Consider the following 15,651-nt stretch of genomic DNA (forward strand, 5'->3'; position numbering starts at 1 on the left):
TCAGGTACTGGCCTGCAAAATACAAGATTTATAGAAATCGATTTCACAATTTAATATGGTGGGATTTAAACTCAGGACCTCAGGGTTGCTAGTCCCGTAACATACAATTGGAAAAATGATCCATCTTGGTCCTAAATGACCTCATTAAGTCAAATATACAGAAGGCAATCCAGTCCATGTGACCTGTTGCACTGGTAGCTTTTTAGTTGTACACACAGTAGGGTAGATTTTCTGGTTGCCCACTTAACAGGTGATTTAAAAATGAGCAGCATTCCATTACATGAGATTTCCACCCGTTTAACACCCATTTGTTTTCTGGTGAGTTTTTATATTGGTGGTAGCAGATTTTGCCAGTTTATAGTTAATTGTATTACTGAATAATTAGGCATCAATGACACTATTTAGACGTCCATTCTAGACATACTTCATTAGATGGAAAGCGCTTTAGGACATTCTACTGTCGTGAAAGGCACTATATAAATGCAAGTTTTTTTTCTTTCTTTAATGAGGCTGTAGATATAAGTACGGGGTCTGGGGTTTATGAAGTTCTAATTAGCAGTAGAAGTATGAAGCTGCAGGTGTGATGTTACAGAAGGGTGATGCCAAAATAATGTGTGTGTAACATACACAAAATTTCATATAGATGGCGATAATATGCTTTTAGAATTGAAATAATTTATTTTCACAGTAGCTTAAATATCCTACTTTAAATGTAACACTTTCAGAATGCAAAATTAAAATTTGATGTGCAATCTTTTATTTTATCTTGTTAAGCTGATTTTCTTACATTGTCATTCTGTCTTGCTATCACACACAGTGGCTCAGAGGCTCTCCTGTATCATTTAAATGAGCTAAAGGGAATGGCTATGTGGAAACAGAAATATCAACCTTTAGGATTAGATGTGCCAGCCATTGAAGGTACATACTAAAGCTGTTTTAAGCTTTTAAATGCTGAATATCATTGGAATTTTACAAAGTATTTGACCTTTATTTATGGTAAAACAATAAAAATATAACTATTGGTGAGTATTAAAGAATTGTGGAAGTCTTTATTCATAGTGTTGTTTAAATGACTTTTTAACATTTGAGCAGAATTCTGTTTAAAATAGATAGTGATATTTTAAACGTTTGTTAAATACAAAGTGCAAGGATTGCACGAACGACATTGAATTCTTTTTGTAAAGGAATGCACTCTATTTTACGAATTACAATAATGTCCTGTCTTTTAGTTTACTATTCACACCACTGGCTGACCTTGTTGGAGCTGTTGTTGATTCATTCCTGGCTTGTGTTGAAGTATTATATGCCAACATAATGGGCCCAAGTTTCCACATGATTCGCGCCTGATTTTTAGGAGCAACTGGTGGAGAACGGACTATTTTAGAAATCGCAATTCTCCACATTTTTTTTTCTGCAGTTCTAGTTTAGAACAGAATTTTTTCTTCAAAAGGGGGCGTGTCCGGCCACTGACACCTGATTTGAAAGTTTCCACAGTGAAAATGTACTCCAAACTAAAGTAAAATGGCGCCAGTGAAGATTTTTGTAGAACTGAAAAAACCTGTTCTACACATTAAAAAATCAGGCGCAGGTTACAAATTAGGCGCCCAGAACGAGGTGGGGGGAAGGGAACTCATTAAATTCGACAATCAATCCTTATTTATACTTCTACAAATATTATTCAAATAAATCCAACCTGAATAAACATTTATAAGCCAAGAAAAGATTAAATAAACCATCTTCCTACCTGTGTGAAAGTGCTTCAGCCAGGGAGAATTATGCAGCTGTTCGTGTCGCTGAGCGAGAAAGAGAGGGAGGGAGAGAGAGAAGGGGAGAGAGAGAGAGGGAGAAGGGGAGGGTGGGGAGGGGAGAGAGGGAGGGGAACAGGAGCGGGTGTCGGGTTGGGTCGGGGGGGGTGGGGGGAGCGGGCCTCGGGGCGGGGGTGGGAGAGCGGGTCTCGGGTCTCGGTCGGGGCGGGGGGGACGGGTCGGGGTGGGGAGAGCGGGTGTCGGGGCGGGGGAGCGGGTCTCGGTCGGGACGGGGGGGGAGCGGGTGTCTGGTCGGCGGGGGGGTGGGGGGGAGCAAGTGTCGGGTCTGGGCGGGGAGCAGGAGCTGGCCGTGGGAGGAGCCTCATTCACGCAGCCCCAGTGAGGCCATTGGGCTAGGGGCTGCGTGCTTCGGGCCCCTCCCACACAGTTCGGCGCCTGGAGCTACTGCACTTGCGTGCCGACTGTAGCGCGCATGTGCAGAGGTCCCGGCACTGTTTTCAGCGCAGGGACCTGGCTCCGCCCCCCCCCCCCCCCCCCCCCCCCCACAGCTCGTGCCGGCTGTGCCGAGTGCCACAGGACTTGTAAGTCGGTGGAGAATACCGAAGATTTTTTTAGGCGCCGTTTTAGGCGCGAGAAACGGGCGCCCAGCTCGGAGGGGCGCCCGTTTTTTTTCTTGTGGAAACTTGGGCCCATAATATGTCATTTTAGGCTGATGAGACACAGAGGCAGCCTGTTCACAGGACTTTTTCAGTGCTTCTCTGTTTGCCTTCGGTGTTCTTGTATGTTACAGATGCAAAAGCAACCCAGGGTCACTTGCTAACTAATTACAATATCCATTACACTCCCCAAGCACTGAATGCTAAGACAAGGAAACTTGCAGTTTAGAAACATAACCTTGATGTGGCATATTGGAATATCACCAAATCATGATAAGATTACATTTTGATGTTATTTTTCAATACTTGACTTTAGTAAATTATTTGTTTTCTTTCAAAGATGCCATAAATGCTGTGGGAACATTTATACTAAAAGCAAATGAACTGTTACAGTGAGTACAAACAAAAGCAAGGTGTTGGGTGAGATGTATGTGCTTTTTTTGTGTGCAGATGCTGGTTCACCAGCAGTAAGTGAAAAGTGTAATTGGACAGCCAGTATTATTATAGCTGTAACAACAGTGAATGATGAAATATCTGAAAAATAAGTGTTTTGCAAATCAGGATGCGACAAATTGTCTGTAATATTTGGCATACTAAAGGATTATAGAACTGTAGGTAGAATACATTTAAATAAGTACTCTAATTATCCCCACATATGTAGCTTTTTTTTTAAAAGCTTCCACCCGTTAAAAATATTGCCCTACATGGCACACCTGAGAAATTCTGACATTTCAATTTAAATGAAGACATTGGGCCGTAATTTGCGGCCCCTATGAGTGCATACCTATCGGGGCTGAGCAAGTTCCGGGTTTAGGCATGCACTGCACATGCCCTAAAATCCAGAACTTGCGATCTGTCAAGAATTCTCTTGACTGATCGCACGCATCCCTGAGATAAGGGCATTTGCTGGCGCAGAGTTGGGCTATTTGCCCAGCGAATGCCCATGAAATTCTTATGCCTGGTTAAAAAAAAATAAGGAACGTTTATTTTTGGTCCCTTTAAAACATGTAAATTTAATTTTAAAAAAATGTATTTTTAATTAATTTTAAATATGTGATCGTTTTTTTATTATTTATTTGAAGTGTAGAGGTATTTTTTGGGGTATTCCCATTCATACTTATGGCGACTCCGTACTTAAGGAATCTCCGTACATAAGGAATCTCCATAAGCATGAATGGGGATTCCCTTCTGTCATTCATTGGGCTGGCCCACGTGATCCCAGGGACTCTTGCAAACCGCGTGCGCTCCAGAGGTATGTGGGCTTCTTCCCACACGTACCCAGAGAGGCCCAGGACCACGAATCTTCGTATCTCTCGGACCATTAGGTACGTGGACATGTTATTTGTGGATCGGAGGCATTTCCCCGCGAGAAGCCTCCGGCCACAAATTCAGGGACATTGATTCTTTTCTATGTCAATAAAAAGGTAGTCCTAAATAATGTAGATCAGCATACTTCTATTGTAATACTTATAACTTATATGAATAATATTTTAATATTAAACATTGGCCCTGATTTTGTGGTCAGCGGGGAACTTGCCCACAGCCTTTCTATGGACTTTTGCACTGGAACTTGCTGTGATTAGAAATCCATTTTGGTGCAGCGCCCTCTACAGGGAAGCTGGGACCTGTGTGAACAAGGTAAGCAACTGTGTATCTCCTTAACCAATCAGGTTGAAGAATCCTTATTGCAGCACGCCTAGTCTGAGCCAGTAAGTGTAAGTCGGAACAGTGAATTAAATTCCAAATCGTGTACAGAAAGAAAAATAGAGAGGGAAAGACAGATTGAATTAAGAGAGAGATAAAAGAGACAGAAAGAAAAAGTTTTAAAAAAAATTATATTTTTAAATCTCCAACGATAATTAAAATCTGAACGAATGAAACTCCACACTTGTAAAAGTTAATTTTCAGTGCCAGAGAGGTTGTTTGGCAGTAATTAAGACCTATCGCGCTGTTAAAAAAATTACTTAGACTGGAATGGATAAGCCCTAACCTTTTCTAGTGAGTTTAGTTGGTATCTATCATGTAAGTACCGCAACTTCACACCCTTCCATGTGTCTCAATGCTGAGTTTCTTGGCAAGATGCCATTATAACAAAGCTTCTGAAGGAGTTTGGCAATTGGGACAGAAACTTCAAGTGGGGGGAGTAAAAAGGAATGTGATAGTGGTAGGCGACAGTATGATCAGAGGAATAGAAACTGTTCTCTGCAGCCATGACAGGGAGTTCTGGAGATTGTGTTGCCAGGGTTAAGGATGGTGAAGAACTTGGAATGGATGGGGGAGGATCCAGTTCTCATGGTCCGCGTAGGAATCAATGACAGGTGGAACTAGGAATGAGGTTCTGCTGAGCGAGTTTGAGGAGCTAGGATCCAAATTAAAAAGCAGAATCGCAAAGGTAATAATCTCTGGATTGTTACCTGAGCCACGCACAAGTTAGCATAGGGACAAACAGATTAGAGGTTTAATGCGTGGCTCAGAGTGGTGCGAGAGGAAGAGATTTCAGTTCATGAGGCACTGACACCAGTACTGGGGAAAGAGGGAGCTGTTCCTTTGGGTTCACAGTCTCAGAATAAGGGATCGGCCATTTAGGACTGAGATGAGGAGACATTTCTTCACTCAGAGGGTTGTGAATCTTTGGAATTCTCTACCCCAGAGAGCTGTGAAGGCTGTCTTTGAGTATATTCAAGACAGAGGTGGATAGATTTTTGGTTATTAAGGGAATCAAGGGGATATGGGGATAGTGCAGGCAAGTGGAGTTGAGGTAGAAGATCAGCTATGATCTCATTGAATAGCGAAGCAGGCTTGAGGAGCCAAATGGCCTACTCCTGCTCCTATTATATTCCTGATTTCCATGTTTAATTGCTTATGTGCAGTCGTCAGAAGTTGCTGTCCGTTTTCATGCTGATCGCCTTACTCTTATTTTGACTGCAAAATCTAGATCATTAAGTTCTCATAAGAGTTAGTAGTTAAGGGAATTTGCTCGAAAACCCAAATGAGGTTAGGTTTCAAAATTAATGAATTTTCAAAGAAAAATTTTAACAGTTGGTCTGCTTCCTTTTCCACTGAGCAGGTGAAGAGGGAAAATAGGCATTATAGGATAAGTTATGAGGTAGATTCACAGGTGGAAACATAGCTTGGGATGGAGGTGCATGTCAAGTATGTACTTGTAGATAGAAGATGAAGTGCAGCAGGAGGAAAGATATTAGGGGCACATTTGGAAATGAGGAAAATTAATTTCTTCTGTGTGCACTTCACTGTTTGGGTGCTGCCTTTTAGACTGTTTAGAATAATGCTTATAAATGGTGAAAGCAAAAGTCAAATGCGAGCACACATTGTCAGGCACCTCTTTTGTTCTCCTACTAGTAAGTCTCAAGTTATAAATGGGGTGGCTTTACCAGCAGAAAGATGAACAACCCCATCTCCCCTTGAAAGAGAAAGTCTGAATCTTAGTCCAGCCCCTCCTCATGCAAAAAGTGAAAGAAAATGCATATAGGATGTGCCTTAGTAGCTCGGAGCCCCCACACCATTAAGTCAAATATGAGTTCTTATCTAAATTAGATTGAAGTCCCCCTCCCCGCACAATAATATTTCAGTGACCCCCCTCATTATCAAGATCATATATGAATATTTATTGATATACGTTTATATATTGTCATTGAACCTGATCTTATGCAATTCTTCTCTCCCCCCTCCACCCATCTCCCTAATGATCCATCTTTTATTAAATAGAAGTATGGAAAATTTTCACTCCTATAAAGTTGAACTTTCATTACTGTTGTCCATGCTGGGAGATGCTACACCATGTCAGAAACCAAGAAAAGAATGATACTATCTTGAATGCAACCTTTAATAAGAAATTTGATTCTAATATTAAGATGACCTGTTCTCTTTCAGGGTTATAGACAGTAGTATGAAAAGCTTCAAGGCATTTTTCCGATGGCTATATGCAGGTGAAGAAAATCTCATTTACTTCCACATTCTGCTTAACACACTGTAGTTCTATCTTAGTGTAATTTTGAATGTTGCTTCAATTTTGGGTCCTTGGCTTAGATCCAGCTAGCAACATGAGCAGTTAAGCAGAAGAGTCTAATTCAGCATTATTAGCAGTACATTGGACAAAGTTAAGGATGTTATGCTTATTGTCAGGGATGATTTAAGAGGAGCTGTACCAGACTTAACTGTCAGTCATCTTATGAAAATACTTGATTCTGGTCATCACTGAACAAAAAATAATGGATGTTATTTATATAAACTTCCAGAAGGCGTTCTTTAAGGTTCCAAACAAGAGACTGTTAGGGAATTGGAGGCAATCTTTTGACATGGCTAGGGAATTGGTTTGGAGATAGGAGACATAAGAGTGGGAATAATGGATATGTACTCCAATTGGCAGGATGTGACTAGTGGTATCCCCCAGAGATCTGTACTGGGGCCTCAGCTTTTCACTATATTTAGAAATGATTAGATAAAGGAATAGAGAGCCATATATCCAAGTTTGCTGACAACACTAAGTTAGATGTCACAGTAAGTAGTGTAGATGGGAGCAGACAGCTACAAAGGGACATTGATAGATTAAATGAGTGTGCAAAGCTGCGGTAGATGGAATTCAAGGTGGGGAAGTGCGATGTAATCCACTTTAGATCCAAGAAAAACAAATCCGAATATTTTCTAAATGGTGAGAAGCTCGGAACTATGGAGCAGTTGAGAGATTTAGGGGTCCATTCAGGAGTGATGTCACGAAGCACTTCTTCACACAAAGGGTAGTGGAAATCTGAAATGCACTCCCTTAAAAAGCGGTTAAGGCTGGGTCAATTGAAAATGTCAAAACTGAAATTGATAGATCTTTGTTAGGAAGGATATTAAGGGATATGGAACCAAGGTAGGTAAATGGAGTTAAGGTACAGATCAGCCATGATCTTATTGAATGGTGAAACAGGCTGTTTGGGACTGAATGGCTTACTATGTTCCTAAAATGAACAAATATAGTAAAGCAGCTTTTGATCAATTTTTCAGAAAAAAGCTGATCTTTAACAATCTCTAAATTAATGAAGAAATTGTACTTTATGGGCTAGAAACTCGCCGACTTTGTGACCAGGTTTTTGGAGATATTTCACAATATTTGGCGAAAAAACGATCAGCGGGAACTTGGGGATCTTTTTGCAGTGGCGTTTTCCATGTACCGCTGGAGAGAGGAGTGCTGCCGTGTAATACCTGAAATAGCGTTTTCGCCCTAAATTTGTGGCTCTCTGCACCCGTATTCTGCGCTCAGAATACCAACAGGGTAAAACCTGTTGTGCAGCCCTGCCAGCAGCGGTAAGTATGAAAACCTGCAAAAAAGGTAAGTTAAAGTTTTTATTTTTTAATTCTTTTTCAGCGATTTAGTAGGTAAGGGTTTTGTGAATGTTTTTTTTCCAAATTTTTTTTTGTGTTTTCCCCCCTCCCCAGGCCCCCCTCGCAGCGCTATCGGCCTCGGACTAAAGTTGCTGAATTTCACGGTTTACGCCGCGAATCCTCATGCAACGCTGATTTTTACCGCTGCGCAAATTAAAGGCTGAATACCCGGCCTACCAACGGTAGTGAAGCGAAAAAGGTAATTTTGGTGAAAAAGTACCATTTTCACTGAAACCCGAATTTCTACCCCTATATCTGTATTCTGTTATATATTCCGAATGTACTTTTAAAACATTTGATATCGTGATATGGGGGTCGCTGACAAGACCACATTTATTGCCCATCCTTAGTTGCCCTGAGAAGGTGGTGTAGGTCGTCTTGAACAACTGCAGTCCTTGCACGCTCATGACCATCTTCCTTTGTTGTCAGATATTGCTCCAAATGCTGAAGGGTTTTGCATTTGACCCCCGTTGACCTCAGTTTTGCTAGAGCTCCTTGGTGCCATACTTCGTCAAATGCTGCCTTGATGTCAAGGACTGGCACTCTCACCTCACCTCTGGTATTCAGCTCTTGTAAATATTATGCACTGAGCACTTCAGGGCCACTTTCTGCGACTAGCCTATCAAATTCTACACGAGAATGTAGATTGTGTTGCAAGCCTGTCGAGGGTTAAAGATAACTCAATATAATAAATATTTTTTAAATGCAACCTCTTGTATAGATTTTTTATTTTAAATAGATACTTAATAAAACTATTTTTGTTTTTAAAAAAAAAAAATCAATTTAAAACTATTTAAGAAGAATTTTCCATGCTCCAGTGAGTAGCCCATGAGCTTCTCGGATTTTTACAGTAATAGCTGCCACTTAAATTCTATCTGTCTCATTTGATTTTTCACCTAACTAGGGTTAAGTAGCAGCTTACTAAACTGATGCTTGTTTTAAGTGGCAGCATTGTCTTTTATAAGCATAAGCTGAAAAAGTATATGAATATTTCAATGAAAAAATATATAGTATTGCTACTAATAGTATGTGGTAATCAGACTCATTTTGTTTTTCAGCAATGTTGAGAATGTCTGATGATCATGTTTTGCCAGAGCTAAACAAGGTAAATTGCAGTAGCTCATTCAAAGCTGCAGAGTTCTATTATCATTTTTAACATCAACAAGAACTGAAACAATCTGCATTTATGTATTATATTTAACATAGAAGAATCTTCTTTGGTGCTTCACAGAGGCGGATGGAGAGAAAAAATGACAACTAAACAGAAGGAGATACTAGGAAGAGTGACCAAAAGCTTAGTTAAAAAAGTGGGTTTTAAGGAGGAGCGAGAGATGGAGAGGTCTTTAGGGAGGGAAATCCAAAGTGTGAGGCCTGGGCAGCTGAAGGCACAGCTGTCACTGGTGGGTTGAAGGGGGAGGAGAGCTGCACAAGAGGCTAGCAACAGCAGAACAGTATCCAGGGAGGAAATTATTGGGCTGGAGGAGGTTACAGAGATATGGAGAAGCAAGGCCATGGTGGGATTTGAATACAAACATTAGTGATGCTGCATTGTGGCCTAGCAGTAAGGAAGGCCGAACCTGGCAGGTCTCGGTATTGGTAGGAAAATTAATGTTTTTTTTCCCCCAATAATTTTATTTTCAAGTATATATGTTTTTTCTACTATAAAATGGGGGAGTACATGAAGTAAAACAACACAATTTCAGATCCTCCTCAAAGTTTTCTTCCACTTGGTCCTTTAAATTCTATTTGTTAAGAAAAGTAAGCATATTTTCTTTTATTTACCCGTCTCCCGATGAAACAGTTGTAAATAAAGTTATTTTGTCATTTGTAGTCAGTAGTTTGGACACATCATCGCAGAGGTGGCAAGTTAACATTTTGGATGTGTAACCTTTCATCAGAAAAGAACTGAAGTATAATTTGATGCTTCCAAGAATGCAACTTTATTAAGTAACACTAGTCTTTGCTTTTGGAAAAAAGTGACTTTGTTCATTGGCATTTTATTTCATTAAAGTTTACTGGCTGAGGCCATTGATCAGCAGCAGATTTTATGATGTCAATTTCTGCAGATGTAGGTGTTTCAATTTAATCAAATACAATTAGAACTAATATTCAACATCCCTCGTAGTTTCAGATTTTTGTTCGGTAAGGGTAACGAGGAATATGGAGCAAATGCAGGAAAATAGAGTTCAGGTACTGATCAGCCATGATCTAATTGAATGGTGGAGCAGGTCTGAGGGGCTGAATGTCCTAGTCCTGTTCTAAATGTTCCTATAGTCTAACCCTTACAAATACACTTTTGTGAGCCAAACTGTAATGTTTTTGGAACATGCCATTTTGAATAAGTTTTATTGCAAATCAGTGAAAGCCATATCATTGGACACCAAGTTAAAAATGTAAATCTCGTGGTGGCCAAGATGGTGGAACTAATGAGGCTTATTAAATCGATTGGAAACTTAGTTGTTTACAATTTTACATCAATCCATTGATTTTAATTTTATTTTAAAACACAGATGACACATAGAGATGTATCCTTTGTTGCTGACTTCCTGTCTGAGCACTTTAAAGAGGTAAGTTTATAATTGTAATTATTCTTCATTCATTCCGTTTCTCTATATAATTAGGATTTACCATTATCCATTGGAGGATAAAAGGAAGTGCCTAAGAACTCTGTTCCTTAAGGAAATTGATGGCTTTCCAGAACCATGCTGTAAACTCGTATAGTTCTATAATATACTCCAGTAATTCAGTAAAGAGTTTTTGGTAGTTTTATTGAATTTTTTACAGGTTGCTTCAAAGCTTACCAATGCAACTTTATTGGCCATTGATCACTCTTGGCAGTGCCATTCCGAGGAAAAGGACTCTTTGGTGAGCAAGTTGAAACTACCTTGGAGGATTTCTAAAACCACCAATGAAATTAGTCCCAGAATGGCTTCTCAAAATGTATAGCCTGTCCATTTCAGGAAAACGATCCTCCTCATTATTTTTAAGGGAGAGCACCCATCTGTTCAGGCCACAATAATCTTTCTGACAGCGTTCAAATAATTCATTTAGGGTGGACAGCAAGGATCATCATTAATCTTTTTGTGTCATTCCTTGGTAGGGCAGAAGCCGCCAGGGAACGTTATAAGTTAATTCTGCATGGATTCCATTGGCCAACTTAATTGAGTATTTTTTCGCAATGCTATCTGTAAGACATGTAACTGGAGTAGTTTGCACACTTAAAACAAGTATTATTGTCTTTATTTGACAACTGAAGGTAATGGAACATTTAAGCTATCTGTAACATTTAGTTCTACTGCCAGTTTCTGTCCTTCTTTGGTATGATCCTAATTGTATGTGAAGAAGTAGAGAGTTATGACTACCTACTGGATAGGTTTCGTCGTCTTCTTTTATCTCAAAGATGTGCACCCTCTTGACCCAACTTGATTTTTTTCTTAGTATGGTGCTGTCTGGAGTTGTTGTGTTTAGTTTGTATGTTACATTGCTCACACCGTCAGATGAAGTCCTGCGACCAAAAAACAAAAGGTACAATTCAGAATGAGGCTTTGTATACAATGGAATGGAGAAAGATCGCCATAATAGCAAGACAACAAGATGAATCCCCAAAAGATCATTGATTTCTTTTCCCTCTATGAATGATAGCAAATCCTAATTCCCATTAGACATTGAACAACTGTCAAAGAATGAGGAAGGTCATACCTGTTAGATGATTTCAGATTTTCAAAAAGTGCAGTTCCGGTTATTTAGATAAATCATGCTAGTGATTTTCAGTATACTGATGCTTATGGAATTGTATGTGCACCAAACTGAGGCTTGTGGATTATTCAGCAAAAAATGTGTCACCCAATGTGCCAATTTTCAACCAAATGTTGTCTCTTATTTCTTGAAGGCACCAGAGCTTTATAATCAAAAGGGCCAGTATTTTAATGTGGAGAGAGTTGGTCAGGTATGCCATTTTTGTAATCATTAAGCTTTATCTGGCTTTAACATTTGGTGATAATTGGTTTTCTAAATACTGATGTATTTTAAATCAGGTGTTTTTAATTTACATCAATAGTCTGTCTCAAGTGTCTTGCTTTCTATTTATAATTTGAGAACGATGTGCTAAATTTTTATAAATATTCATTCAAGTTAGTATTTCCCATAATTATTTTACAATATTTAGCATACTGTACATATTGTAGTTGACCCCTGAAGAAAGTTTTGCTAACTTGGGTATTCTTATAAGCATACAGTTGAACTGTGATTGATTTTGATTAAGCTTCAAAGAATAAATGTTATTTCACTTCTCTTCAGAAAGTCTTGCCTTTTGGGTATTTCAGTATTGAATTGGAAGTTGTTTAACTCTACACAATTGCAATTTATGTTTTTGCAGTATTTAAAAGATGAGGATGATGACCTAGTAACTCCTCCAGAGACTGAAGGAAATCCGTGGTTTTCCTTCTTACAGAACAGTGTCCATCTTAAAGGTACAAATAACGTTTAACACTTTTAATTTAAAGTTTGTCGTAAAAGGGGGATTAGGCTTTGGGACGTAGGTTAAAATCTTGACCAGACTGTTTTATGGGTTGATGGTTTTCTCTGCTAGCAGTTTAAGTAGCCTCAAATAAGTTCCTAATGCCATGATCCTAATTTGGTTCTACTAAGGCTAATGTTAACTGGAAAATATCCTTCTTTCGCCTCGAGGATTAGGCTGAGGCACATTGTTGGGGCAGAGTAGAGGGAGTTGTGCTCCATATCTAACTGTGCTGTACCTGAAGCAGCATTGTTTGATGCTGATACTCGTTGTCTATAATAAAAAGTGTTCCATTATTCAGCATTAATGTCCTTCACCTTGATGAATAAAAATTAATTTAAAAAAAAGTTTGTGTTGGTTTGATGTTTTGTAATTGGCTTCTGTTACAAATTTTGGATCTGTACGAGATATACTCTTGGGTTCAACAGTGCTGTAAGCAGACCTCGGCTTCCCTATGAACTGGAGCGTACCTTTAGCACCCAGTATTGAGTTTAATGATAGTGTGACCTGTGAGGCATAACAATAAGATCTCATTGTTTGTACTGGATGCTGTGATCTTACATGTCACGTGTATTTCTTCTACATTTTCAGCAAGTAGACTGAAAAGCTCTCTAGTGGAGCAAAGGTATTTGTAAACTAACTGCTTTATTCTACACATAATAAATGAACAGAATTCCGTTTTCACAGCAAGATTTGACAATTTTCTATTGCACCCCATAACATCAAAATAATAAATTATGTAAACTTTGTTCTTTTGATATGGGCCTTCTTCACTATAACTCAGCATTGTTGAACTACCTGGCAATTACTTTAGAAAATGTGGTGCCTTTCTGTATGTCCCAGCCCTAAACTGAGCTATACAGACCCTCCCAGAGTGAACCTTTGACCCCCTCCCTCAGCTAGCTTGGTCTAGTATTGGCTTGCCTAGCTGCAAAATCACCTTGAATGAGAAACCTGCCCCATTGCTATTGGGGTTCTGCAGAATAACTGGTATAAGTTTTCAGTCTCTTTCTTTCCCTCTGAAACTCTCTTCAGACTCCTTACATACAAACTCTCAATTTGTACTACAATAGTTTGACATCCAATACAAAGATTTCGCTTGTATTTATATTTTAATCTCATAATTTAGGATTTTGCATTCAATTGTTAGTGGTATAATACCAGTACAATTATCATTTTTACATTTTGTTTGCAGAAAGTCCCTTGCTTTTTCCATATTTTCCCAAGAAATCACTACATTATGTTAAAAGACTAGTGGAAGGACAGATTGATAGTTGCCTACAAAAACCAGCTGTAAGTATTCCATCATAAGGTCAAACTTTGTTACAGTGAAAGCATGACACAATTAGTTTTACATTTTTCCTTAATAATTTTTTGTGTTTCTTTCATAGGAAGTGATCGGAAATTCTGTACGACAGGTTGTCTACATGCCTTTGTATAAGCTACATCCAAGGTAAAACTTTATTTTTATGGTTGCGACAAGAAAATTAGCAAATTAATTTTTCAATTGTATTAAATAACAGTGTAATTATTTAAATTGAAACAAAGCCCTTACTGTATATTAACTTTGATTCCCAGCATAACTAGCTACTGTTCTACAGGAGTAGTTTCCATTCTTAGTTGAAATTAACAGTAGTATGTTTTTGTTAATATACCTGTGTTTCTGTTTAATTTCAGTGAGGGTGTTGTGCCCAGATTTTCACTACCATCGTTGTAAGTTCACTGGTATATTTAACTGTTAAATTGTTCTTTCAATCATTTATGGAATTGAGATATAATAAAAGTTTCCTTCTGTAGCTTTGGTTTTCTCACTTTTTCTGGGAACTAAATTGAGACCTGCCGTATGTTTTCTTTATAGTTGGAATGATAAGTCTTCAAATCTACAGTATGTAGTGTTCACAATGCACAGCATTGAATCCTCTAGAATCTACATTATGCGAAGACCCACAGACCTTTCAAGGTGAGAGCTGCCGCAAAAATGATATTTGCAACCCATGTGATTCTGTAATTGTCATGGATTATTCTTCTGATTCTATGGAAATTGCATGGGAATGTTGTACATTTTAAATCCAAAATGTGAAGTGACAGTGCATGATTAATATATAATTATCTTTAATTAATTTGCCACTTATGAGGTATGTACTCCGCTTGTTTATAAATAGCATCCGACACATCTTGCATCCTAATACATGCGCTCAACTGCCGACAATTAGTAGAGAGATTCAGTTGATTTCTGTAATAGAGGTGTAAAAAAAATGAGAAAATGCTTAGCTTCAGTTGCCGAAACAGACCCCAAGATTGTCTAGTCATTCTGTGTCGTGACCTAAAATAACTGTAAACATAATTAATCACTGCCATTCATTCTATAGCAACTTTGCACCATAATTTATTCAAGGTAACAGCTGCTTGCCCATTAGGCCACCATTGAGTTTACTAAATGTCCACGGACGGGAAATACTATTTTTAAAAGCTGTTCAGTCCACCAAGCCCACTCCTATTTTATTTTTCCCACCAATTCTTGAAACTCTGCTGAGGCCATTGCATATGGTTTGATTAGCGCCAAGCACTCTGTGCCTTGCCCATATTACTCTTCATGTGTTACCTTTGGTGATGGTAAACAAATTAATTAACTTCAGGAACATCATTGTTGAGCCCAATCCTAGCCATACCTTCATAGTTTTAACAGAGATTGCTGAGTAGTGATCAGGAGATGTGGCAGATTTTCCCTACCCCAATCCAGGTGTGCTGTGGGGCCAGTTATGTTATCCCGAATGGCAGCCAGCTGTGATCAGTTAACTAATCATCGACTAGGGATAAAATCTTGGGCCTTCCTGGTCTAAATGCTCAGCGACTGATTGGATAAACCCAATGAACTATTGGGGGGAGCCATACGTTAACTTTTAAAAATATAAATTCAGGTGCTAAAATCTTGAACAATGAAAACAAAAGCTAAGCAGGGTACTTGGTGATGAACGTGTGTTACCCCTGGGTAGCACTCAGTGAGATGACATGGACCTTTCCCTTTTGGCTAACTGAAATGAGCTTGGATAATCTCAAACTGGTAACTGGTGTGTATACAACCATGGCACAAAACTGCGCATAAAATGGCACAATGCACTAAATTTGGCACCCTAAAAAGTCCCAAAGATGACTATTCTAGAAATTGGAGAGCTTCTTATTGATGCAGTGGAAGATGCTCCTCTGAAGTTGAGTTTAAGGCATGTGTTTTCCCATACATTTTTTAGAAAAGGATGTACTTAATCTGTGATATACCCGGCCTTGGAGTACTTGATGCTAGCACTAAGTCCCAGAAGTAGGAAAGTTTTTA

At 38.9% G+C, this 15,651-nt stretch overlaps 1 protein-coding gene across 2 annotated transcripts in view; it reads left to right on the forward strand.

Annotated features, from left to right (window-relative positions):
* The window catches only part of anapc4 (anaphase promoting complex subunit 4), a 139,237-nt gene that overhangs the window by 88,537 nt on the left and 35,049 nt on the right, over positions 1-15,651 (forward strand). For both annotated transcript variants that reach the window (XM_070870715.1, XM_070870716.1), the window contains exons 15-25: positions 818-918; positions 2,763-2,814; positions 6,314-6,369; positions 8,866-8,912; positions 10,318-10,374; positions 11,697-11,753; positions 12,183-12,276; positions 13,519-13,616; positions 13,715-13,776; positions 14,001-14,036; positions 14,182-14,283. In XM_070870715.1, the coding sequence (XP_070726816.1) occupies positions 818-918; positions 2,763-2,814; positions 6,314-6,369; positions 8,866-8,912; positions 10,318-10,374; positions 11,697-11,753; positions 12,183-12,276; positions 13,519-13,616; positions 13,715-13,776; positions 14,001-14,036; positions 14,182-14,283 (762 nt within the window). The remainder of the gene's footprint in view (positions 1-817; positions 919-2,762; positions 2,815-6,313; positions 6,370-8,865; positions 8,913-10,317; positions 10,375-11,696; positions 11,754-12,182; positions 12,277-13,518; positions 13,617-13,714; positions 13,777-14,000; positions 14,037-14,181; positions 14,284-15,651) is intronic.

This window comes from Pristiophorus japonicus, chromosome 2 (assembly GCF_044704955.1).
Source record: "Pristiophorus japonicus isolate sPriJap1 chromosome 2, sPriJap1.hap1, whole genome shotgun sequence".
Lineage (NCBI taxonomy): Eukaryota > Metazoa > Chordata > Chondrichthyes > Pristiophoridae > Pristiophorus > Pristiophorus japonicus.